This window comes from Anabas testudineus, chromosome 3 (assembly GCF_900324465.2).
Source record: "Anabas testudineus chromosome 3, fAnaTes1.2, whole genome shotgun sequence".
NCBI lineage: Eukaryota > Metazoa > Chordata > Actinopteri > Anabantiformes > Anabantidae > Anabas > Anabas testudineus.
In genome coordinates, this window is record NC_046612.1 from 2514403 (window position 1) to 2539722 (window position 25320).

The following is a 25320-nucleotide window of genomic DNA, read 5'->3' on the forward strand; positions in this document are numbered from 1 at the left end:
GTACAGATGAGCGACGTCCAAACCAACCAATAGAAAAGCTAAACGATTTGAGAGGGCGTAGCCCAAAATGTCATGAACCAATAGCCAAGGAGTAAGTTCAGACGTAAAATCAGAGAAGAGTGTCTGCGGCCTCTAGTGTCCACAGCTGGTCTAACTCAACAACAACAACCTTACTAACAATGATTTAAACAAAGTTAATCAGACTTTAAATTTCAGTTGCACTACATGCAGTGGCTTCAATAGTGTGCCTTTACAATCCTAAGCATGGACAGATCTACAGGGGTAAGGAGGCGGGTGGACTGATCGGGGCTGTCAACACCAAATGTTTATTTTCTAAATGATAACTGTAAAAATAAAATGACAGATATGTCCAGAAGTTGATGAAACCACTGAACACAATAAGGGCAGCCCCGCTCTCATTTGCATTATACTCTCCAACAATAAAGTGTGCTGCAGTCTGCACACAGGATGGAAAGCAGGAGGCTGAATGGGGGCGACCACAGTGACCACTGACCAATGAACCAGTCATCATCAACAATTCTCATTCTTTGATTTTATGTGATCAGCTAATACTGTTTCATTAAGATCAAGGCTTTAGATTTTCAACATAATTTAACATCACATTGGTAGTCTTATTGTCAGAGCCTCAAGTGACCAGCTGATGAAGCAGCTGTGATGATGCCCCTGTGGTACGTTCAGAGTTTATGTGCTAGTTTTTCTTCCTTACTGCAGGAAGGAAGAAAGGAATTAGGCCCTTGACCCTGTTGCTGCGATAGTGGCCAGATCTTCCTTAAAAAGGGTTTGCTAAGCTCAAGTTGATCCACTATGTTAATAATAATAATATAAGGTTAGACACAACATGCTAAATCCACTGGAATTCAACAGTCAGGTGATAAATCCCCCTTCCAAAAGGAAGTTGTTGTATTTATATAAAAACTGAGAAAAATCTTATAAAGATGACCCTGCTATCATTCGATAAAGAGTAACTAAAGCAAAGCACCTACCAGCCGCCACCACTGTTGATGTCAGGGCCAATGCTGACGTCAGCATGTCTCTGAGCCTCCCTGTGCAGACCACAGTCTGTTTAAGCACCACGCCACCCTTTCAGTTGCATACCTGCTTGTTTGCTGCTGTAACGGTTTGCAGGGTCAAAGTGGTCAGCAGTGCTGCTTATGAAAAGAGCATTTTAAAAACAGCGTGCAGGGTGAACAGAGTGCAAATGAAGTTCTCCTGTAATCAAACTAAACTTGAAGGAGAGGACGCAACCAGACCCACAAATGTTTTCTGTTAAAAAATAAATGTACTATATATCTGACTATACCCTCTTCTCCTGTCACAAAGACCTACTGTGAGGAGGCTCTCTGCTGCTCGTTGCCGTCATATGGCTTCCATTTGCCAACGTCAGGGGTTTTACACTCTCTGCGACTTACAGCAACAGGTCAGAAGACCTGGACAAGGAGCCTTATTATAAATGCAGTTCCAGTCTCAAGGCCCCATTGCTACTGGTGGTTGCTCTGGTCTTTGAGCTCCTCCAGGAGCTAATGGGTTCCAGCCTTTGAAACACTATCAGCTTCTTGCCCCACCTTTGGATGGCTGGTTCTTACATGTTTCTTAAACTGAAAAAATTGTGAATGGAGATGCCAGCCATGTGGATGAGACATCCATCAGCTCATAGTTCGAGTTCTGGCATGTGGAAGTAAGTGTTTCAGGCCATTCTCTAGTTCTCTCAGTGTTGATGAGGTATTAGTGGATAAAAGTGATAATATTCTACATATTTCTGAACCAATTATATTAATAGGTCTTATTAACAGGTAGTTTCCAAAGTTTGTTGTTGATATAATTCAATTTTACATTCAGTTTCTCTTACTTTTCACAGAACTCCAGACATCACCTGTAATTGTAATTCAAACTCAGAGGTGCTTTAATTGAATCTATGGTTTCCAAATAAAAAAGAGGGTAAAATCATCACTGTTGCTCAAGAAGCTCAATTTATTATCAATGACTTATATTAACGTTGAGTAATTTTAAGTCTACACGAGCACACGTCCTGTTTGACCCCTCAGTGGGCGTGCTGTCATTTCTGCCGTATAAAACAAGTCTTCTTTCAGGGGTTAAGGCACGTGTCTCAACACCAGGGCAGCTATGTGAGTAATGCAGCGGTTAATGACCCCGGGTGTCGAGTAAACGTATGCTGGCAGTGAGCTGGTTGCTGGTGGACGTCGTCTTTAATCAGCTGCGTTTTCCATCTCTGTCTTAGGGAGAAGAAGGTCTGTTCTGTATTCTGTCGAAAAGAAACAGTGTTCTGTCAAAAACACCTTGAAGTCAACAGCTTAAGTTCTCGTTCTCACTTTGAGTGGAAATGTACAGACAAGCACAGAAATCTAATAAAGCATATGCTCTTAGGGGAAACTGTAACTTTCAGGGACTTTCATGGTTTCACTTTTGTAGAAAGAGTTAATTTCTGATATCCAGTACATGGTCTGTTCTGCAGGTACAGAGAACTGCACACAGCAGCCATTCATATGTACAAGGCATGAAAAAATAACTCCACTCTGCTTTCAACAGACGCTCTCCTGAGAGGGTTCTCAAACCAAATCCTTTCAGCGGTGGACGGCAGACTTCCTGACTACAGGGAAAGTCGTCAGGTATGAAAAGATGGCATAAAAGTTTTCAGACGTCCGTCATCTTGAAAAATCCCTGATAGTCCACATCAGACAGAACAACGAACACTGACACATGACTCTCTGTCTTGGTGAAACTATTTGAGGTTAACAACAGTAGCTTTTATTGTAAAAAGTAAAGAAATGTGAATTAATACAACACGGAACATAAGAAAGGCTCATCTGCAAAGACTTTGTCAACCCGGAGCCATGAGCGGCTTTGTCCAAACACTTCTTATGTGTTTAAATATGGTTTTAACTTAAGTACAGTATCAGTTGCTACAACCAGTGGTTACACACCCAAATACTGCAATCTTTCATTTGGAGCAGATGTCATGTCCAACATTCACTTTCTTTCACCTCTCCACCAGCTCCTTATTGAAAAATCCGACTCTTCAGTTGTTAAACTACTATCTGTTTGTTTTTGGAGTTTGGTGATGTGCAGGTAGTGTGCAGTAAATGTGTGAGTGTTCTCAGTAAAAGTCAGCAGTAAGAGTCAACCACAACAGCAAATGTGATTATAACTACTGCAGCGTAACTGATCCTGGAATCTGACTTTCAACAGTGTGTTTGTATCAAGACCGTAGATATATTGTTACAAACAACAGGCCCAGGCTTGAGAATAAGAAGCCATGCTGCTCAAAAACACTTTAAGAATAAAGTTAATCGTTCCTGCAGGATTTAAGTGAAACCGTGACGCCGATCCCTCGCTGCTGTGGGTCACTCTCTGTTCCACCTGTGGGGATCATGAAGACTGCAAACAGACACATGAATAACTCACAGTTTACCAACATCCTTGTGTCATTGCGACACTGCGCTGCACAACAGTGCTGTTCTGTTGACAGGTTGCTGAGGTGGAGCCTGAGTGAAAATGTTTTCAGTTAGTTTTCCAGTTTAGTCATTTCACCTGATGCTGCCTCCATTATAAATAGCCCAGTCTGTGGACACACCTTGTCCCAAAATGTCTGGACAAATATCCTAAAAGTGGAACTACCTAAATATTGCATTGGAAATGTGCAATCATTTCTGACACAAGCTCAACATGCAGGAATAGTAGGCACTGCCTGCGTCTCTACCCTCCTCTTTTGAAGTGGGGTCCAGGTAGTTCAGTTACTGCAGCCTATTCAGATTCAAATCCAGCGAAGCCAACCCTCTCAAATTTAGCATTTTCCCAATTCCTACTCTTCAGACTCTCACTAGGGTTAATATGAAGATATAGTGGAAGAGGACTTCACAAGTTAGTTAGAGATCATCAGAATAAACAGCGGGAAACGTCTTAAAAGAAAGAAAGAAGCTGTGAGTTCGTAACACAGAAACCAAAGTGGAGTACAAGCTACTGTCAGAGTGTTACTGTCATTATATCCCACTTAACTCCCATCATGAGTTAAGTGGAGTTCATTTGTATCTGCAGCAACAACAATATTAGATGTGTGAGTGCTCTGTAATCGTACGTGTTGCTGTTTCCTGCCCAGTGAGTGCTCAGTGGCTGAAAGAGCAGCTTTGTCCCCAGTTTAGAGTTTTTTTCTCTTTTTAGGAGTTAAAGCAAGCGGGCGGAGAGAAGTTAAAGGGGTGAAGCGTGATACTCCCAACTGCTTTAGGAGCCCGTTAAAGAGCCCAGAGGTGACAGCGGCACAACAGAGCAGAGAATCGTGTGAAATCTGCAGCACTTCTGCTCTTTATCGTGAATCGGACTGTGTGAAAGTCACTTTCCCATAGTTTGTAAAATTACTACACAGCGTATTAAACACACAATGATCTTAATAATTAAAGACAGCATGTAAACTGGTATGTAGGGATATTATAACTTCTGATTAAGTTTTAGTCACCCAGTTTATTCTGGGCCGCTGTCTGTCTCCCCTCTGAAGTGGCACCATGACTAAAGCCCTGTCCTGTTTTAGGGAAATAAAAATGGTCGGTCTGTTGGATTTTCTGAGAATTCATTTGAGATTCAAACTAAAAAAACATGGAGGAGAATTAAATTGACAAGCTTAAAATGGAAAAGACTACATTGGCTGCTCGTGATCTAACAGGATCATTACCTCATTTCTACCTAGTAGGTGGGACAGCACACACCCACCACATCTTTTTCCTCATTAAGTGAGTCAAGTATGCTTCCTTCAAAATAAAAGCCAAACATTTGTCCTTCTTTGATGAGTAAAATCAAAAGAAACATCATGTTCTGGTGAATGAATGCATTTACTATTTATGAGAATAAATGTACTGTCAGCACCAAATCAAATAGAACATTTAGTCAAATAAGAAATGAAGAGTCGATTCAAGCTAAACAAGCTCTGCAATAAAAAAGTTTTTGCAGAAAGAGGATTTAAAGACAACAGTAACAGCCTTATTTCCACAGCAAGACGGCTAAAATAAGATTGATTGTGAGCAAATGTAACCACTACATTTCAAAGAAAAAATCCAAATCATTGAGAAGAAACATGATGAATACAGATCATACAACACACTGTGACCTTCACACTCTTCAAACTCTACATCATTTATTGGAGCAATGTGTTAGAGCGCGCCACAACCATCATTGCCAACTGAGAAAATGTTTTTTAAAAGAATATGATTCATCCCTACAGAGAGACAATTTTCAACTAAAAGCAAATACAAGACTAAAAGCTTGCAATTATTTTGACCAAAATAACTTTGATTTATGTAACAAAACTTTATTTAATTCCAAAAGGTCAAACTGACCAAAGCAGAGCATTCCTGACGTAAAAATGCTAATTTGTTATACAGGATTATACACTAGAAGACTGTTGCTCGCCATAGTTTAGAATATATAGAGTTGCAGAAAATATGATAAACTAGAGACGTCATAAACAGACATGAGTTAAAGGAATTATTATTTTTTTGTTGGTGACAATTAACACAACACAAACGTTGCCATGTTAAGATGAACACAATATGTTAAAGTTCAGTAATATATTGTGAATACAATCTAAATGTGTCGGTACAGTATTTATCTTTTAATATCTTGTGAACATAAAGCTACTTTGCCTCAAAAGGGACGCACTGTGTTCAACTCACCTCCTGAGCTTTTATTTTGAAAACGGTGCTCAGAACTGTGAGCAGCTTGACTCCTGCGAGGTTTGACAGCCAGATCTGGTCCCAGCCTCTTTCCTCTGTGCAAAGCCGAGCATCCTGAGCTTTCTGCTGCTGCTGATGCTCGCAGGGATTTTTAAACTCATAACCTGGCAACCTGGAGCTCTACTGACCCCGAAATCCACCTCTGCAGAAGACAGAGTGACTTGAACAGGTGTGAAGGTATTCGTGCAACAGGTGGGAAAATCTTTCTTTTACCATTTGCTTGATTTTGATTTTGGCACATTTCATTAAGTTATGTGGAAATCAAGACCAAAACTGTGATAAAGTATGTTTTAATTTAATTTAATTTAATTTTTTACCACAAATATGTGTATTTTCATAGTGCTAATTGATAAATTAGCAATATCCTCATCTTTGCTGAATTAAACCCATATATTATATATTATCACATTATATTACTTCACAGGTTATAAAGATTTATTCTTGTCAGGAAAAATGTTTGCTGAGCCAACCTGTGTATTCATATTGAATGTAGTATTTTTTAAACATTATAATTTGTTTTCTTATCAAAAAAAAATTAAGAGGCTCAATTTGTGGTTTTTATCTGAAACTGGACAAGATTCAGTACATAAATGAAAAACATACAGACGAAAACAGATTAGACAGCAGCAAAACCAATTTAACTGTACCTTGATTATACTGTATGCTGTATTTACTGTAATAGACAAACAACGTGCCAAAACTACAGTATCTCCTAAAAATGTGAGGAATAAAGTTTGACAAAGTATAAGACAGTCACTATAACTTAAAGTTGATTAGTTTGAACCTGGTTTAAAAACACATACTGTATGAACAATATATTGTATAGTACAACAAGTCACAGACTTTTGTATAGTACTTCTGAGTATTTCAGGTATCTCCAGAGTACAAATAGTTGAATCTGACTCAAAGTTGAAACCTGACTGGAGTCTCATGTATAGGTAAAAAACCCCATACAGCATCAAAGTTCTGTATGGTCAAACCTTTGGTCTGCGACTCCTCCCATCGTGTTTCACACGTTTCTCAGTCTCTTGCCTGAATGTGAGCAGTGTTGAGACGTGATGGAAAAGCATGAGCCTAGAACATACAGTGTGTTTACACAGTAAACACACTGTATGGTGTCAGAGCTGCCATAATACGTGCTTCAGGAGGAACAGATCTGGTCTTATGGGCCCCGGTCTCTCTGGGAGTGGACCTCACCGCAGCCGGTGAATGAGCGCAGTGTGGAGCTGGCCACCGGCACGGCTCACGCACAATTCAGCTGCTAATGAACTGTCACTTAGTCCAAACACCACACCTCAGTCCGGAGGAGACACCCCCTCCAGGTTAAATGGTTAAAGAACGCTGACTCCTTCTTTGATTTCAAGAAGAAACTTTACTTTTGGAAACTCTGAGGGAGCAGAAACAAAGCTGAAAGTGCTAGAAATGAGCTCTTCAGTAGGTGAACATCCATTTTATAAGTGCCTGGAGAATCAGGTAGAGCCAAGTGAAACCATTTTTGCTTTTCATATGGTTTCGATGCTCCAACATCATCTCAACAAGTGAGAAATCAATTCAGGTTCTACAGAGTGTGTTGGAGTTTTGCAGCTTAGACGAGTTTGTAGAAGTAAATACATATATAATATATAAATTCAAAAGGTAAATGCCTTATTTGTGTAGCACTGAATGGTAACTTTTGTAGGACATATAAACATTTTGTAAATCTGTCCGGTTTACAGTAAAGCAGCAAGTTTGCATGTCCTGGGAATCTTCCTAAATCATCTTAACATTTTCAAAAGGGTGTTTCTGAGCATTTACATTGTTTTCTTATCTACTTGTATGTAAATCAAAAGCTCTTTTTGTTTTTTTTTTAATTCATATTTGCTTCTTCTGTTATAATTTTCAGGTAAAATATGATAAGGTGGACTGTGCTACTGTCTGTGTGTCTGAGTGTCATCTCAGCATCATTTGATTATTACAATTTTGAGGCATACTCCTTGATGGGTAAGAAAACAAACTGCACCTTTGATCAGTACATCTAAAAACATCACGATCTGCATTACTGGATCAGCTGTTTGAATTATTTAAAATCTAATGTGTATTCACTCAACATAATTCATATTTTGTACATTCTCTCTCTCACAGACCCGGAGGATGTTCTCAGTGTTAGCATTCCTTTAGAGGGGCCACAGCACCCCCTACTGGGAGGAACTATAACACTACCCTGTTTCTTTGAGGTGTGTGGCGCTGTCTCACAATTTAAAGGCGCAGTGTAAATGTTTTAGCCCATTGTTTTGGATTTACAGCACATTTACTGTTTTGGCCAGTGACAATTTCAACATCCTAATTTCCACTGTTCTCACCAAACGGACGGACTGCATCAAATATAGTGAGAAGACAGTTAGCTGGAGGAGAGAGTGGAACATCTACAGCAAGGAAATCTGACATTTTTCTCAGTAATTAGTGGAGAATAGACCAGAAGCCAAATAATAACGACTGATAATGATATTCTTCATGTGGACAAAAGTATAACTCCAAATGATTACTAATGTTTGTTGGATTAGGACACTGGTTTGCCAAACTTTTGCCTTTCCAACTTTAAGTGGATGCTTAACATTTGCTGTGGATTTGTCATCTTGTTTAGGCATCTGTCCACCCTCCAGTGGCTAGATAATGATTATTGCAGCTAAATAAATTATTATGAAAAAAAAAACAAAGACAAGAAATAAACATATATGTAATCAACTAAAAATACTAACTAAATTACTTTCTAGTCAATTCAAGCACCTCGATGTCAATAGTCTTCTCTGACAACCATTATTTTAAAGGTGCATAGTGAATTAAAGGTTTCCATGATTTTTTGGATTTTATTTGCCATTTTTAAATTGTTGTAGCAAACCCAGGAAATCATTTGGTGGTGAATGGTATTGTTTCCCATGTAGGACCACACTGTTCCAGACCCAGGAGCTCCCACCATTGCCCCTCTTTCTCATCGCATCAAATGGAGCTATGTCACTAAAGAGAAAGCAACAACCATCCTAGTAGCCTTGGAAGGACAGGTGCTTATCAGCGAAAGATACCTGGACAGAGTTCAACTGCTGGGATACCCCAGTACTCCTACAGATGCTAGCATCAAGATGTCAGAGCTACGGTCCAGTGACTCGGGAGTCTACCGCTGTGAGGTTCAGCATGGCATCGAGGACAACCATGACATTGTCCATGTGCAGGTTCAAGGTGTGCAAATAAGTTGTGAAAGAAGTGTCAGAAGGTAACGAGGTGATTACAAGTCATCTGAGTTATAATAGTCTCCACTGTTTCCCCTTTAATTGGTTGACAAATTCATGTGGGCTTATGTCTTATTTGAGATAAACTCATATAGTTTAGATACTGTGCTGTTAAGATCATAATAAGAAGACAAGTGCACACATATAGCGTTCCTGACAAAACACCAGTTTAATGAGCCATGATTCAGTAGTTGTGGGTCAGGCTCACTTAATGTTTTATATCATTTATTCATATCTCTTTACTTTTAATTACCTAGGAATTGTGTTCCACTACCGGGCCATCGTGGGCCGCTACAGTTTGACTTTTGACGAGGCGAAGGCAGCATGTACACAGAACAGCGCGGTTTTGGCTTCACCTGAACAGCTTCAAGCAGCCTACGACGATGGATTCCATCAGTGTGATGCTGGCTGGCTCTCGGACCAGACAGTCAGGTTAGTTTGTATAGAAGTGTCTAAAAAAATACCCTACTGTACTAGTATGATTTTTAACCCTATTTGTACACTCCAGTTTTGATTTGCAGACACACAGAACAGTGTTTCACGTAAAGATATAAAGTTCATTTTCATTTAACCAAAGATACCCGATCCATGATCCTCGTGTGAACTGCTATGGTGACAAAGAGGTACTGCCTGGGGTCAGGACATATGGAGTGAGAGACCTCAATGAGACTTACGATGTTTACTGCTTCTCTGAGAAAATGACAGGTACACTGTAATGAACACTGTAATGTTTTTAACCTTATTTCTAACGTACTTTCTCTTTATTTCTAACAACCTTTTCTTTTTTTTCCTCCTACAGGCCGAGTTTTCTACACTTTTTCTGCAGAAAAGTTCACGTTCTCTGAAGCGGCGGCAGCGTGCTCTAATCAGGGAGCTCAGTTGGCCACTACAGGTCAGCTCTACCTGGCCTGGCAAGGTGGGATGGATGTTTGTAACGCTGGCTGGCTGGGAGACAGAAGTGTCCGCTATCCAATCAACATTCGTCGGCCACAATGTGGAGGGGGTCTGCTGGGAGTACGAACAGTTTACCGCCACACAAACCAGACAGGATATCCTCTTCCTGAGTCCCACTATGATGCCTTCTGCTACACAGGTACATCCTTATTAACACATAGGTGGAGATACTGAAAAGGCTATAATTATATACATTTGCCAAACTCTCTCGTGTCACCTTAAGAATCTCCCGATGAAGAAGGTTCAGGCACAGTAGAAGAGGGAAGTGGCGTTCTGAGTGTGACTACAGTAACACAAAGCCCAGAGGTGTTCTTCAGGAGTACAACCACCGAGAGCGAGGCAGTCGGAGAGGTGGAGACTCAGCAACCCACCACCGTCCACACAGAGAGCCCCACTGAGCTGCCATGGCCTCAACCACCCAATGTCACTGAGCTTATCACAGAGTTGATAAATTCAGTTACCATGCAGCCTGGTTTGGGCATCGAGCCCAGCAAAGACTTTGTGATGCCTCCAACTGGTCAGTGATACAGCTGCTCATTCATGTTATGTAGGACTTTGGCCCCATTTCATTAAAAAATGGTTCCTTCACACGTGAATTCCTCTTGTTTCTCTGTACAGCTGTGGTCTTCCATTACCGCTCGGGCTCTGGACGCTATGCCTACACCTTCGTTGAGGCTCAGTTGGCGTGCCAGAGTGTTGGAGCCTCCATCGCCACACCGGAGCAGCTGCAGGCGGCGTACAAGGGGGGATATCATCAGTGTGATGCAGGATGGTTATTGGACCAGACTGTGCGGTAAATATATGTATTTGTACAGCAGAAAAAAAGATCTCTGTGCTAAACAAGATGTAATAACTCATAACATTTGCCTTTTTCTAGGTATCCCATAGTTTCCCCTCGTGAGAAATGTGCCGGAGATCTGGGAGTTGAACCTGGAGTTCGGTCCTATGGACTGAGGCCAGGAGATGAACGATATGATGTGTACTGTTATGTAGATGGACTGAGAGGTACAATTTGGTTGTCCTGCTACTGTATCATAAAAATGATAGCCACCAAGAAAGATAGAAAGTTTTTTCTACAAGCTGTCCTCCTCATCTGCTCCACAGGTGAGGTTTTCCATGTGGGTTCTGCTGAGGGTTTCACCTACGGGGAGGCTGTTTCTAGCTGTAGAGAGCAGAATGCTGTACTCGCCTCCACCGGAGAGCTCTATGCAGCCTGGAAAATGGGTTTCGACAAGTGCCGTGCTGGCTGGCTAATGGATCGTAATGTGCGTTATCCCATCAACAACTCCCGGAAGGAGTGTGGAGCAGGGAAATTAGGAGTGCACACGTTGTATGCTCACCCCAACCAGACAGGCTTTGTTGATGTCAACGCCAGATTTGATGCTTATTGTTTCAGAGGTAGAACATTAACCTTTGCTTTTGGACACGCCTACATTTATACATGTATTATCATCATTAATTATTCTCTCTCATTTCTTAATTCCTGTAGGTGACATTTTACTTATTGCAAATGAAACTGGACTGAACATCACAGACATTCAGGAAGCTCTCCTGAACCTGACTTCAGTTACTGATTTGTTGCGGCCTGGTAAGCTGAGCAAATCATTTGTGCCTGTTAAAGTTTCCTTCTTAATTCCTAATCCCTCACAAATTTTCTTTTGTATATATTTTTCAGTGCTCCCCTCCATTGCCTCTCCCATCCCTGTGGAGACTTCGGGTTCTGGATCAGGTTCTACAGACTTCGACTTGGGGTCTGCAGTTGACAGAGCTCCTGTAGAGCACTCTGGAGATGTGTCTGGCTCTGGAGAACTCTCTGGGTCTGGAGACCAGGTTATCTCTGGCGATGTGTCTGGCTCTGGTGACCTGTCTGGGTTTGGAGATCAGGTTATCTCTGGGGATCTGTCTGGCTCTGGTGACCTGTCTGGGTCTGGACACCAGGTTATCTCTGGGGATCTGTCTGGCTCTGGTGACCTGTCTGGGTCTGGACACCAGGTTATCTCTGGGGATCTGTCTGGCTCTGGAGACCTACCGGATTATGGAGATCAGGTTATCACTGCAGAGCCTTCTGGTTCTGGAGACCAGATAATATCTTGCTTTGGAGACCTATCTGGGTTTGAAGACCAGGTTATCTCTGGGGATCTGTCTGGCTCTGGAGACCTATCCGGTTCTGGAGATCAGGTTATCACTGCAAAGCATTCAGGTTCTGGAGACCTGTCTGGCTCTGGAGACTTGTTCAGTTCTGGATACCTTTCTGGTTCTGGAGACCTGTCTGGCTCTGGAGACCTGTCTGGCTCTGAAGTCCTTTCTGGTTCTGGAGATCAGGTTATCACTGCAGAGCTTTCAGGCTCTGGAGACCTGTTTAGTTCTGGATACCTGTCTGGTTTTGGATACCTGTCTGGTTCTGGAGACCTGGCTGGCAGTGGAGGATCTGGTCTAAGCAGTGCAGATGTTTCAGGAGAAGGAGATGGCATCACTGTTATGTTTTCAGGGATGGACAGCACTGTCTCTGGAGAGGGTTCTGGTTCTGGAGGACTCCAAGAGGCAGGAGAGGGAAGTACAGAAATCTTTATCTTCCCTACATCTGAGGCAGGCTCTGGAGTTGTTAGTGGTAGTGGGGAACTGTCTGGATCTGGTACTGGATCTGGGGGCAGCGCTGCTGAGATTGGCTCTTCCTTGGAAAGCTCTGCAGAAAGTGAACAATTTTCTGGCATCATCACCCAGGAGTTTTCTGGCTCCAGCGGTTTCCCATCAGGATTCTTCTCTGGAAGTGCAAGCGGAGAGTCAGGAGGGCTTTCAGGAAGTGGAGATGCTCAGATTGTGCTGCTAGAAGATGAACTGATTGATGGATCCACTCCCATCACCCTCAAGGAGTATGAGCTTGGTGGAGGTCAATTGATGTTTAGTGGCTCTGGGGACACTACAGGATCGGGAATTCTCAGTGTCGATTTCAGTGGCTCAGCTTCTGGAAGTGGCTCAGGATTCTTCTCAGGTGTGACCTTTGTGGGATCAGGTTTCACTGACTTTACAGTTTCATCTTCTGGAGAACAGGAAGCCTCCGGGTTTGTACTGTATGGCTCTGGGCAGGAAAGTGGCGGACATTTGTCTGGATTTGGAAGCTCAGGTTTCATCTATGGATCTGGATCAGGAATGTCTGGATCGGGTATATCTGGATCTGAGTACTCTACGAGTGGTGAAGAAGGCAGTGTGAAATTCTTGACTTGGGACTTTATAACAAAGGTAACAGAAGACACTTCAATGCCTGTGGAGCTTGGACAAGGGTCAGTGGAGTACAGTGGAGAAGGAAGCAGTAATGGCAGTGGCTTCTACTCCGGCAGTGGAGACCATTCATCCACAGTCAGCAGTACTTCTACAGGAGGAGAGGATCCCTCTGAGGACCTACCAGAGGTGGTGCTGCCCTCTCCATCCAGTGAATGGGCTTATACAGAGAGCACAACAGGACCAGAGTTGGCTCTTAGTGATGCTGAACTGGCGCAGATTTCTGATGATGTCTATGTCGCCCACTTCCCCGTGCTTGCTCCTGCAGGACTAGCTGCTCCTCCAACTGCTGCTACACAACTGGCCTCTGTGCAGACACCAGTTGTTGAAGAAGCGAATTCAGTAGAAGGTAGGACAGCCTGTATTATAAGTCTAATAAAGTGGTATTTTTTGTTTTAATTGTTACCCTGAATTCTGTAAAAGTGTGTGTGTGCTGGGTCGGGGTGAATATTAGGGTTTATGCATAGATTTGAAAGATTTGGCCAAAAGGTTAAATCATTAGTTGCTGGAATAGTGTGGACAGAAAATCAATCTGCAACATATTTGGTGATAATTCAGCGGTTTAGATCATTTTTAAAAACATGGATTTGAAAAACATGAACTGTTGTTCAGACATAAACCATTTCTACATGTCAGCCTGTGCTTTTTTTCATTGATGTGCATCTCTTTCTGTTCCATGTGGGGTGACACACTGGTGTAGTTGTTAGCACTGTCACCTCATAGCAAGAAGGGTGTGAATGTTTGTCTGTTACTATATATATGAATCTATATACGATAGACTGGGCACCTGTCCACGGTGCGCCCACCCTCTAGCCCAGGCGGCCGGGGAGATTCCAGCACTCCTGTGACCTTTAGTTTTCACAGTTTGTAGAGAATCATTTTTCTCAAATGAACTAAACACTACTGTTGTGTTTGCACTCATAAAGTAGATGAATCTTTAAACTGTATTAACAAACTGCAACTGCATCAAACAATGCATGAACAAACAAAATGTGTACACCAAATACCACTTGATTTAGATGTAGATTTGAAGACGCAATTGGGGACTGATTTCAAATTTAGGTAAGGAGGAGGTAATCAGATTTTACCTGCTTTTCTAGGTGGCGTTAATCCATGTGAACCGAACCCATGTGGTGATGCGTCGTGCACAGTAGAGGAGGGTGTTGCTCTCTGCCACGGTAAGTCCTAAACATTTTTCATCTTTTCACTTTATTACTCTGAGAACTACTGAACTCAATGATGTGATGATGTTTTGGTTTAACAAACTTTCTTAGTAACATTTCCCTGTATGAAAACAGTTTGCATGGTATATATTGTTGGTCTGTTTTCTGATTTTAATCAGCTTGTCACCTGAAGTTATACTGTATTTTCAGACAAACACATTGAACTGATTGTGATTATATTCCCTGTTCATGAATCAGTCTCATCAAAGATCTTGTTTTCTCTCCCTGCTGTTCTGTCCTGATGTGTTGGCATCATATTTTTGCTATGTTTTGTGTTCCTTTGATTTCCCTTTTTCGTTGGGTCTGCGTCTGGCTGTTGGCCCCTGTGTTTGTGCAGATTTGCAGATTTGAATGTCAGGGGTGTTTGTCACATGTATCAGCTCTGGTCTAAACCACCTCTGTGTCACACATGTTTATTGCAACTGTCTTCAGCCTATGTGTTGTTTTTGGTCTTCTGAGCCAGTACGCCGCCTCCGCTCTGCTGTATGCTTGCTAAACCCAGGGTAACATATGTGTTGTCTGCCATCACATGGTTGCTCTCTTTCAGTTAGAAATTAACTACTGACCTTCTCCTGCAACTAACTACAGATTCAAACATAAACTTCCTGCAAACATTACTAGTAATAGCAGTTGCCTTAATCATCATTTATTGATCACTTAGAAAGACTGAAACTGTATCTATAACAAAGCAACAGCATTATTCAGTGTGTGCAGTAAGTCTGATCTGTCTGTAGTTGCAGCAACCACAGCATTATTCACTAACTCCTCACTCCTGAGGTGCATTAGTCTTGCTATCACAGCTTCACCCTCCTCACCTTGCTCTCAGCTCCCATCCTCCCCACCCCTCGCTGAAACAGTAGTGTCACCCGCCCCCTATTTTGCAGAGGTAGATGTGTGCCATTCCAACCCTTGTGCCAATGGAGCCACCTGCGTGGAGAGTGCAGACTCTTACAAATGCTTATGCCTGCCCAGCTACGGAGGGAAACACTGTGAGATCGGTACGAGAGCAGCTTCAGCTAATAAATACTAACAACAGACTCTCAAAAACAACTGAATAGAGACAGAGATGCTAAGAATTACCAGGAGGTAGCATCATTACATGCTCTGGCTTTGTGAAAATATAAAGTCATGATGAGTCCTGGTTGGTTAAGCAGCAGAGGATGCACAACGTGGACCTGTGATGTCCCCAGTTTGCCATGGTTAGCTGCTTTTTCTATAAGGGCAAAACACTACAATAGTCACTGCACCTAAACTTCAGTTACTGGATGATAAGAGCTGACTATTTGTTAAATCTGTGTCTGAAACAATGATCATTCAACACAGTTAAATAACTATACTATAAATAACTACACGTGTAAGTGACGTGTACACTTTGTGGGTGGAACAGCAGAAACTGTTAGTAACTCCTCAAGAAACTCCAGTCAGAAATTGCTTGTTAACTTAACCTGGGGTCGATTGGCTACGTTGGTCTGAATATCCACTCCAATTAGTTTTCCAGTGTTTAGATCCCCACTACAATTTTAAATTACATGCAAACTGAAAATTCAGAACATTAAACTTTTGGACATTCAAATGCTGATAGAGGCACAGACTGCTGAAGGACCTTTAAGGTTATTTAAAGGTCACAGAACAGTGTGTGTTTTGATCTTAAACTGGGACGGGCTGAACCGACCCTCTCAACAGAGAGAAGAAACATACTGTTCACTGACTCACAGGACAAGCAGTGAATATAATAACTCAAACACCACATGGGTTGTGAAGAATATCAAGCTCTGTATCAGAAAGAATAAAAAGAAGACAGGAGGACTTCATCAGATACAGGTCATAGAAGAGCATATTTAAGTGAACGTGTATTCAGAATCCCTTAAATTGAACAAACGACCTTTTTCACAGTATTAACTATGTTTTTGGTGTGGTGTTTGGTGGCGGCTGCAGATGAGAAGCAGTGTGAAAAGGGCTGGACTAAGTTTCAGGGAAACTGCTACCAGCACTTCTCTGATAGAAAGATGTGGCTGGAAGCAGAGCAGCACTGCCGGGACATGAACGCCCACCTGGTCAGCATCATCACACCAGAAGAACAAGACTTTGTCAACTGTGAGTGCATCATATGGTGTTAGTGTCCATAGAGATGGAGACAGAGGGACAATGGCGAATAAAGTCCTTTCATCACTTGTTTCCTTTCACAGCAAATGCACAGGACTATCAGTGGATTGGGCTGAATGACAGGACAGTGGCGAATGACTTCCGGTGGACAGACAGCACTCCACTGGTGAGTATCTGAGTTTCTATAGTTATTGTATTTTTGTAACAACAATCACCTGTAGAGCTGAAGTGTGGCCAAGAGTAGCAGGGCACAGCATAGTTGGAAGAGGAGTCTTCAGCTGGCATGAGGTAAACTTGTAGCTTTACATATGTTCTATATGTTTTCTTCAGCAATTCGAGAACTGGAGGCCGAACCAGCCCGATAACTACTTCAACTCTGGTGAAGACTGTGTGGTGATGATCTGGCACGAGAATGGTCAATGGAACGACGTTCCCTGCAACTACCACCTGCCATTCACTTGCAAGAAAGGCCCAGGTACCTTTGCTTATGATCTAAGGTTACAGCTCTTTTCTTAAAGTATTTAACGTACTATAAGGGACACATGCACAGGAAGTGCACACACAGTTTGACTTGCTCACCTGTGACCTCTGCTTGTGTCCCCAGTGTCCTGTGGTGCCCCACCACAGGTGGAGAATGCCTACATGTTTGGTAACAGGAGGGAGGAGTACCCCGTGAACTCAATCATCCGGTATCAGTGCAACCCAGGATTTACACAGCGCCACCCACCTGTGGTTCGCTGTAAAGCAGACGGACAGTGGGAGAAACCTCTGGTGGAATGTACTAATGGTAAGTGCAGTCACTGAGGAAACTGACAGGGGGCTGGGGGGGGATATTTTCTGACATATACTCACACTGGTTTTGTTTTTCTCTCACATTAGTGAAAACCAGAAAAAGAATACAGCAGAGGATCAGCAGGAGTCCAGCAGCCAGCAGCAAGATTCACTGAGAAGGAAAAATAGGAATCATTTTTAAAAGGACATTTCTAGCACAAATCTGAATTTCCATCCTGGTGAATAAGATTGGAAGGATTAAATTATTGGAAGGACCAGATCAAGTGTGCCCTGTCATGGTAATGTGAGTTTGCCTGCTCCATCCCCCGCCCCTGATAATATATTTCAATTCTATATAATAACTTTATTGCTCTGAGTTTATTTTCACTGTGTGTCTTGTAAAATAGGTTTGTTTGGTGAAGTCATTGCTGGGATACTTTGTTCTGTTTGAGTTTTACATGAACAGGCAGCAGCATCTGTCTGGTTCACTGCAGTCTGCTGTAGATCTGTTTCACAGCTGTGGATGTTGGTGGGATCTGAGTCCCCCTTTGGTTTCTGGCCTTCTGTTTTCAGGCTTCATGCTGAGCTAAGCAAACAGCTCTCAGCTTGATATTTAGTGCACAAACAAGTTCTGGGTCATTTCTTTCATCTCACACTAAATAAGTCAAAAAGTCAAGTTGTGATTGTATGTAGTACATGTCCAACTTGTGATTTAAACATTGATATCTTAAAACTATATCACATTCAGTTTTATGATATATTGTTATCAGATGATTTCCAGTGGCTAAGGGTTTGTTGGACATCATCTGACCTCCCTACAAGCAAACAAACCCACGTATTTAGTAAGTGTATCTTGACAGACAATGGTTTCAAGCATTTACTTTGGTAAATGTGAATACACAGTAACACACAGTAATAGAGTCTCTGCTGGACTGAGCCAGTGACTGTTGTACTAGAGGAGATTCTGAACTGTTGTATGAAGTTCCAGCAGCATCAGCAACACACAACCAGGAAGAAGAAGCCTCTGCTAGCTCTTATATTATTCATGTTTATCTTTTGTTTTCTATCTATCATCTTCCACGAAGCTGTGCAATCCAAAGTACTTCTTATCTGTTTCATGTTGGTAACCTCAGAGGAAGTAACCTTGTCATAAACATAACATCGTGAACTGCCTCTTGTTGTTTTCTGCACTTGTTGTGTGTCACTGTTGCTGGATGCGGAGGCTGTGCCTCTTTCAAACAAACCATCACCTGCTGCATATTAATAAACTAAAGACAGAGAATCAATCTGTCCAAATGTGTATCAATCCACTGCTGTAAGTAGTCCCCAACAAAAGCACCAGTTTCTCCTGTTTAAGTAATGTTTTCTACAAATCACAGTGATCAGCTGATTGTTAGGAAATCTGTGACTCCATTTTAAACACAGTTGGAGAATTGTAGGGATGGAAATGAATGATGAACAGAGATCAGGTGTTTATTTTACAGGACGTTCCCTTTGAATGCAAATACAAACATGTTGACTTGAGAAGCACTACAGCAGAAAAAAAAGTAATAGAACAGATAATAAACAGATAAAGACCGACTCTACTGACCGTGTGTTGTCGTTTTTGCCTTGTTTCATTTTCATGGTGATGCAGAACAAACCTACAATAGCTTGTTCTGTGCAGCTCTCTCCTCTGTTCATACGGCTCATTTAAGATTACATACATAATTAACCTGCAGAGGTCAGTCAGTCCTTCATCCGCCCACATATTCCAGGTACAGACAACAAACATGCTTTTCATCTTTCTCCTCCGTCTCAGTGAAGTCAGTGTTTCTGTGGCAGCAGCTGAGGTGAATCGGACACAGCACTGACTCACAGAAATAATAATTACTGTAAATTTGTATTTGCTGAACAGGGTGGGTTACACATGGCGTCAGCGTTGCCCTGGGACTGAATAGAGTCCTTATAATAAGACCACGCACCACACCCATCACACACACACACACACACACACACACACACCTAAAATAATTAACATTAACATACTATAGTAGTTGTACAAAATATATAAAATGTACAATACTGCCACTTCATCAGACCTTCAGCAAGCTGATGCTTTGATGCACTTAGAGGTTTAAAATTAAACCTGTTTGGAACAAAGTCATGTTTAAACATTTTTTAATGATTTCTGGTTAAATTAAGTTACTGTAACTAGACGTCATCGTATCTTTAACTTAAATCCTGTTCTGTGAACCCTGATAAAACATGTGAAACTCATCAAAGAGAGTTTACACGCTTCACCTTTCCTTGCGTGGATGATCCTACATGAACCAAATTAATAAATATAATATTATTCATTATCAGACAAAGTGAAGAGTAAGAGATGTTCTGGTTTAATTGTACTGGACTTCAGTACTGCAGCTAAAAGTAAAACCTACTGACTTTCACATGGTCTGCTGGCCTGAAAATTCACATCTCACACTGAATTTACATTTTTGCGACATTATAATATTCTGTTGATACGGTTTGGTTCTTATATCATAATATAATTACACACTGTCTGCACCAGGTCCTGATTATGAACCTGTAGCATCAACCTCACTGGTTCTGAAATCACATGAAAAATTAATTGAGATGATATGAGGCCAGACAGGAACCTTTGGACCCACTCCACTCGTAGAACTAATAGAGTGCAGATGCCACCACAACACTCTTTAACTACACTTTAACAATGGACTGTTGTTGGTGGATTGTGGACCGTGCAGCGCCACCTGATGGTGAAACTCAGTGGACTGTTTAGTTGTTGGCTGATCTTTGACTTTTAAACCTGCAGGAATCAAAGAGTGAGAGTAAAGACACTTCTCAGACCAGACCACAGGATCAGCTGGTTTGTGTTATTTATATAAAACCTTTATTTATAACATGATGTTCAGTCGACTCTTCAGGCTGATGTATTAAATAAAAGTCAAATCTCAGATCATTCTTTTAATTGTGGCATTAATCCTTATAACTGTGTGATTTCATTAAAAATCACTCATCTGCCGTGACATTGTTCCACAATGCCGTGACCCGGATTCGAACCGGGGTTGCTGCGGCCACAACGCAGAGTACTAACCACTATACGATCACGGCGAGCTACGACGAGCTGACGGCGTGAGGCGCTCACAGGGCGGGGTGTTGGACGGAGGAGGCCCGCTGGCTGTGTCTGGAGGTGCAGGTGGAGGTGCAGGTGGAGGTGCAGGTGGAGGTGGAGGTGCAGGTGGAGGTGGAGGTGCACGTTCACCTCACGTGTCTTTCTTTGATCTTTAAACTTTGTAGCAGCGTTGACCGAGCCCAGCTCTGCTCTGATTGGCTGCTGCTGCTGTGACGTAGCAGCTTCCCGTTTTGTAACTCAGTCAACGAGAATGTTACAAAACACGAAGAAGAAGAATAAGAAGAAGAAGAAGAAGAAGAAGAAGAAGACGACGACGACGAAGAAGAAGAAGAAGAAAGAAGACAGAAGACGAAGAAAGAGAAGAAGAAGAAGAAGAAAACCACTGGGTAAGAACAGAGCTGATTATTATTATTATTTATTTATTATTATTTCTTTATTTATTGTAGTGGATCCGTGTTGACGCTGTTTGTTTTTCGTGGGTTTAAGACGTGAAGACGTGAATTTGAATGAAGAAGCGAATCAGTTCATTAAAGTTTATCCATTCTGTGAAGTTGTCCTTTTAAAACAAATGAAAGACCTCACTGTTACATTTGAGCAGTTTAAACATGCAAACACTCGACTGAGTGTTCACATGTAACTGAGTCTGAGACAAACCTCTATGTTAACAGGATCATCATCTCTTCATGGCTCATACCTGTTTACACTGGTTCCGTAAGGGACTGAGGCTGCATGACAACCCAGCACTGATGGCTGCTCTGAGGGACTGTGAGGAGCTCTACCCCGTGTTCATCCTGGATCCTCACCTCCATAATAAGACCTGTGTGGGCCTCAACCGCTGGAGGTTCCTCATTGGAGCCCTGACGGACCTGGACTGCAGCCTCAGGAAGCTCAACTCCAGGTAGGAACATGGGGACAACTTTCAGAAATGTTTAAGAAGAACTGTTTAGTTTCATGGTGGTGTGTTTTATTCCTGCAGGCTGTTTGTTGTGAGAGGAAAACCAGACGAGGTGTTCCCCAAGCTGTTCAACAAGTGGAAAATAACAAAGCTGACGTATGAATACGACACGGAGCCCTACAGTCTGAGCCGAGACACTGAAGTTACTGCACTGGCCAAAGAACATGGCGTCGAGGTCATCTACAAAATCTCCCACACACTTTATGACATAAACAGGTATGGATTACACTGGACGTGAGCTGGACTGATGAAACTGTCTTGATGGTGAATATTTATTCACGATCTTGTCTTTGTAGGATAATTGAGGAAAACAATGGGGCGGCTCCTCTTACGTACAAACGTCTACAGGCAATAGCAAACAGTCTCGGCCCCCCAAAGAGACCGATCCCTCCTCCAACCCTGGAGGACATGGAAGGTAGACGGCTACCGTTAATATTAGATGACGACTCTTATTTATCAATAAGTCTCATTAACAGTGAAGCCATTCTTCCACATAAGTGCTCATTTATTGAAATATATCTCTTGTGAACAGGTGTGAAAACCCCTCGTTTAGAAAAGCACGAGAAGAAATACGGGATCCCTTCGCTGGAGGAGCTCGGCCACGACACCACAGCTCTCACAGAGGAGCTGTTCCCAGGGGGAGAGCAGGAGGCGCTGAGGAGACTGGACGAACATATGAAACGAACGGTATTCGACTGAAGACTGTGCACTAGTGTAGCATCTTACTAAACCAGCCACGTCACTGAGCCTCGTTGTTACAGTAGAAAACTGCACTGTCTAACTGATGTATCCCATAATTCAGGGATGGGTGTGCAGCTTCGAGAAGCCCCAAACGTCTCCAAACTCTTTGAGCCCCAGCACCACAGTTCTCAGTCCGTATGTGACGTTCGGCTGCTTGTCTGCTCGCACGTTCTGGTGGAGACTGACAGACGTGTACCAGGGGGTGAGTGTCACACATTGTAAATATGCTACTGTGTTAGTGAGGCTGCACAGCTGATGCTCTGTTCTCGAGTTTAAGGTTAATAGGGTGTGTGTTTTGCAGAAGAAGCACTCACATCCTCCGGTTTCCCTTCATGGACAGTTACTGTGGAGAGAGTTCTTCTACACAGCAAGTGTGGGAATCCCAAACTTCAACAAGATGGAGGGCAACCCTGCATGCACTCAGGTGGACTGGGACACAAACGCTGAATACCTGGCTGCGTGGAGAGAGGTATTCAGATTGATTCATGCTGTTAATGAAATCCTTTTTCAAAGAGATCCAGTCCCATCACTGCTGCCGTGTGTTTTCCTTTAGGCTCGGACTGGTTTCCCTTTCATTGATGCCATCATGACTCAGCTGAGACGAGAGGGCTGGATCCACCACCTGGCCAGACATGCTGTTGCGTGTTTTCTAACCAGAGGAGACCTGTGGATCAGCTGGGAGGAAGGGCAGAAGGTGTTCATATGTATTCACTCACTGCTTTAGAACAGGATGAGATGATTTATCGAAACTGTCCATGTGCAATAATCAAAATCAAATCACATATCGTCCTTTCTTTTTTTACTTTCTTTTTATTTTGGCCACAGAAAGAAGAATTTTCAACCAGCTACTAAAGTATTTCAAACCCTTTTAAAGGATGGTTTTATGAAATGTCAATGTAATGTGATGGAAACCTTTTGTGAGCCCAGATGAAGCTAAATGAATGTTAATAAGTTGTTTTAAATGGTGTCAGTGAAGATGAACAAATCTAATGGAGTTAAGAGTGAGTGAGCTGCCATCAACATGACACCCCCGAGTCTCTGTCCCAACTGTTGGCAGCCGTGCTGCATTTTGTGCAACGTACAGTAGGTGGCAGGGTTTGCATAGGAGAAAAAGAGTTGCGGTTGTGCTGCAGCAGTTTTTTTAAACTGTTCCTAGTATTATAGGAGTAAGTGCTAATTCACTTTAAAACTTGTCTTCTCTGCTCCTGCAGGTGTTTGAGGATCTGTTGTTGGATGGCGACTGGGCTCTGAATGCTGGGAACTGGCAGTGGCTTTCAGCGAGTACCTTCTTCCACCAGTTCTTCAGGGTCTACTCCCCTGTTGCATTTGGCAAGAAGACAGACAAAAATGGAGCCTATATCAAGTAAGAACATACCTGTGCTGAGCTCAGATCTACCTGTACTACAGTCTAGTGTGTGGTTATTTCCCCTCCTCTACTCTGTCTTTGCAGAAAGTACCTTCCCCTTCTGAAGAAGTTCCCAGCAGAATATATCTATGAACCTTGGAAAGCTCCACGCAGCATCCAGCAGGCAGCAGGGTGCATTGTGGGAAAAGACTACCCTCATCCTATTGTACAGCATGAGGTGGTCAGCAAAAAGAACATCCAGAGAATGAAGTTAGCTTATGCCAGGAGATCATCAGACCCGACTGAATCACCCAGCAAAAAACAAGGTGCTGCACGAGTCATGTGCTTTTATGAGACGTACCGAATTACCTGCTTTTCTACTGCAGCTGCATGTTGACTAAACTCAGACTTCTCCTTATGGTCTCCTCCTAGGTGTAAAGCGCAAGGCTCCATCTGTCGTTGACATGCTGATGAAAAAAAAAAGAAAAATCTAACGTTTGGACAAATGAGAGATGTTTATGGAGCTTTGGGATATTGACAGTTTAATATAACACAGACGAACAGAAGATGCAGGTTTGGCTCTTCCAGTGTTTAAACTCTGTCTGGTCTGGAAGCTAAACTGGTTCAGTTTCATTGGTTTACTGCTTCTTTCATTAGTTACCATTAAAACGGGTGAATTTTAGAATAGATAGTTATGTGAATAATGTTTCTTTTATGAGGTTTACCTTTGTAAAGATGAATACTGTGGTTTACACAAACAGCTTTTATTATTTATTGTTGCTGTATTGTTATTATACCTTCTGGTTACACAGTGTTTATGACATCTCAGGGTTTTGTAACCAACTCAAATAAAAACTATGAACCAGCTTTCACTGTTCCCACAAGAGGTCACTGTAATTCCACCTTCAGATAAATGTGTCCTGTGTGTTCGACTCAGCTGTATGTTATTAATTTACTGATTAAATTAACTAAACAGCCATTTATTAATAAATCTGTCAGCAGCAGTGAATTAATAGTGAATTACTATTTTGCACTAAGCAGGAGACTTTTTTAAACTGGAAACACAACATATTGTTTTATCACGTGTCTGTAAAAGTGTAACAAAACCTTTTTAAATTTCCTGCACTTTGAATGTGCCACTTTCTACCTTCATTGAGCAATAGTTAAATTCATCACCTATAAAGTGTTTTATTCAAAAATAAATTCAAATTTATCTCATGTCTTAGTGACCATCAGCTGGTGCCTCGGGAATTTGCTCTCATGCGATTTTAACTATAGTCGTCAATGTGCGACAACATGCTGTATGATTGCAGACTGTATTTAGTGCGGCGCTACATAAAGGGAAGATGTGTGTGACAGTGTGTGGGGCCCACAGCCGTCGCTGGGGGTCAAGTCATCTCCTGTTTCTGAATATCCAGAAGATGATGTCACAGCCTCAGCAGAGGGCCAGACGGCCGTACAAAGCCAAGCTCAGTTTCCACAGAGACCTGTCAAACATCAAAACAGTCTGCTGTCCAGCAGTACATGTGTGCAGGGGGGGTTCACCTGGCACTGGGCCACAGAGGACATCCGACCCCAACAGGACTCAAACTGCTGTTTTCTAGAACGGGTTAACGATTTGAAAGTCGGTAGAGCAGTATATGTGCTGTTTTATCTGCTTCTACCCGCGGGTGCACCCCTCTCCCTGTCCGTGTCGACACCTCACCAGTCAAACCACGTTGGATCTGGCTGCTGTAATATCCCAGTTGGATTGGAACAGCGTGTTCCCATGCAGCTGGTGTTTCATGCAGCCTTAATTGC

General features: G+C 42.3%; 2 protein-coding genes and 1 non-coding gene across 4 annotated transcripts; 2 read left to right on the plus strand and 1 right to left on the minus strand.

Annotated features, from left to right (window-relative positions):
* Nucleotides 1–5768: 5768 nt before the first annotated feature.
* Nucleotides 5769–18929, plus strand: LOC113174845 (aggrecan core protein-like). Of its 2 annotated transcripts, XM_026379008.2 has the most exons (20): nt 5769–5948; nt 7639–7736; nt 7878–7969; nt 8675–8966; nt 9274–9448; nt 9594–9721; nt 9816–10109; nt 10194–10487; nt 10589–10763; nt 10848–10975; nt 11075–11368; nt 11460–11558; nt 11646–13595; nt 14347–14424; nt 15354–15467; nt 16405–16563; nt 16656–16738; nt 16903–17047; nt 17177–17359; nt 17452–18929. In XM_026379008.2, the coding sequence occupies exons 2-20, from the start codon at nt 7646–7648 to the stop codon at nt 17517–17519; spliced, it is 4842 nt and encodes a 1613-aa protein (XP_026234793.1). In that variant the 5' UTR covers nt 5769–5948; nt 7639–7645; the 3' UTR covers nt 17520–18929. The 2 variants fall into 2 exon arrangements, with proteins under 2 accessions (XP_026234793.1, XP_026234794.1); XM_026379009.2 differs by lacking the exon at nt 15354–15467.
* A 1456-nt stretch (nt 18930–20385) lies between these two features.
* On the minus strand, nt 20386–20457 carry trnah-gug. The gene has a single exon. It is a non-coding gene; the product is annotated as a tRNA-His (tRNA).
* Nucleotides 20458–20828: 371 nt separating this feature from the next.
* Nucleotides 20829–24688, plus strand: cry5 (cryptochrome circadian regulator 5). Its single transcript, XM_026379051.1, has 11 exons — nt 20829–20865; nt 21148–21377; nt 21456–21650; nt 21731–21849; nt 21967–22121; nt 22237–22377; nt 22477–22644; nt 22729–22869; nt 23387–23538; nt 23626–23846; nt 23953–24688. Exons 2-11 carry the CDS (start codon nt 21163–21165, stop codon nt 24012–24014), a joined length of 1569 nt encoding a protein of 522 aa, XP_026234836.1. The 5' UTR covers nt 20829–20865; nt 21148–21162; the 3' UTR covers nt 24015–24688.
* Nucleotides 24689–25320: the final 632 nt, after the last annotated feature.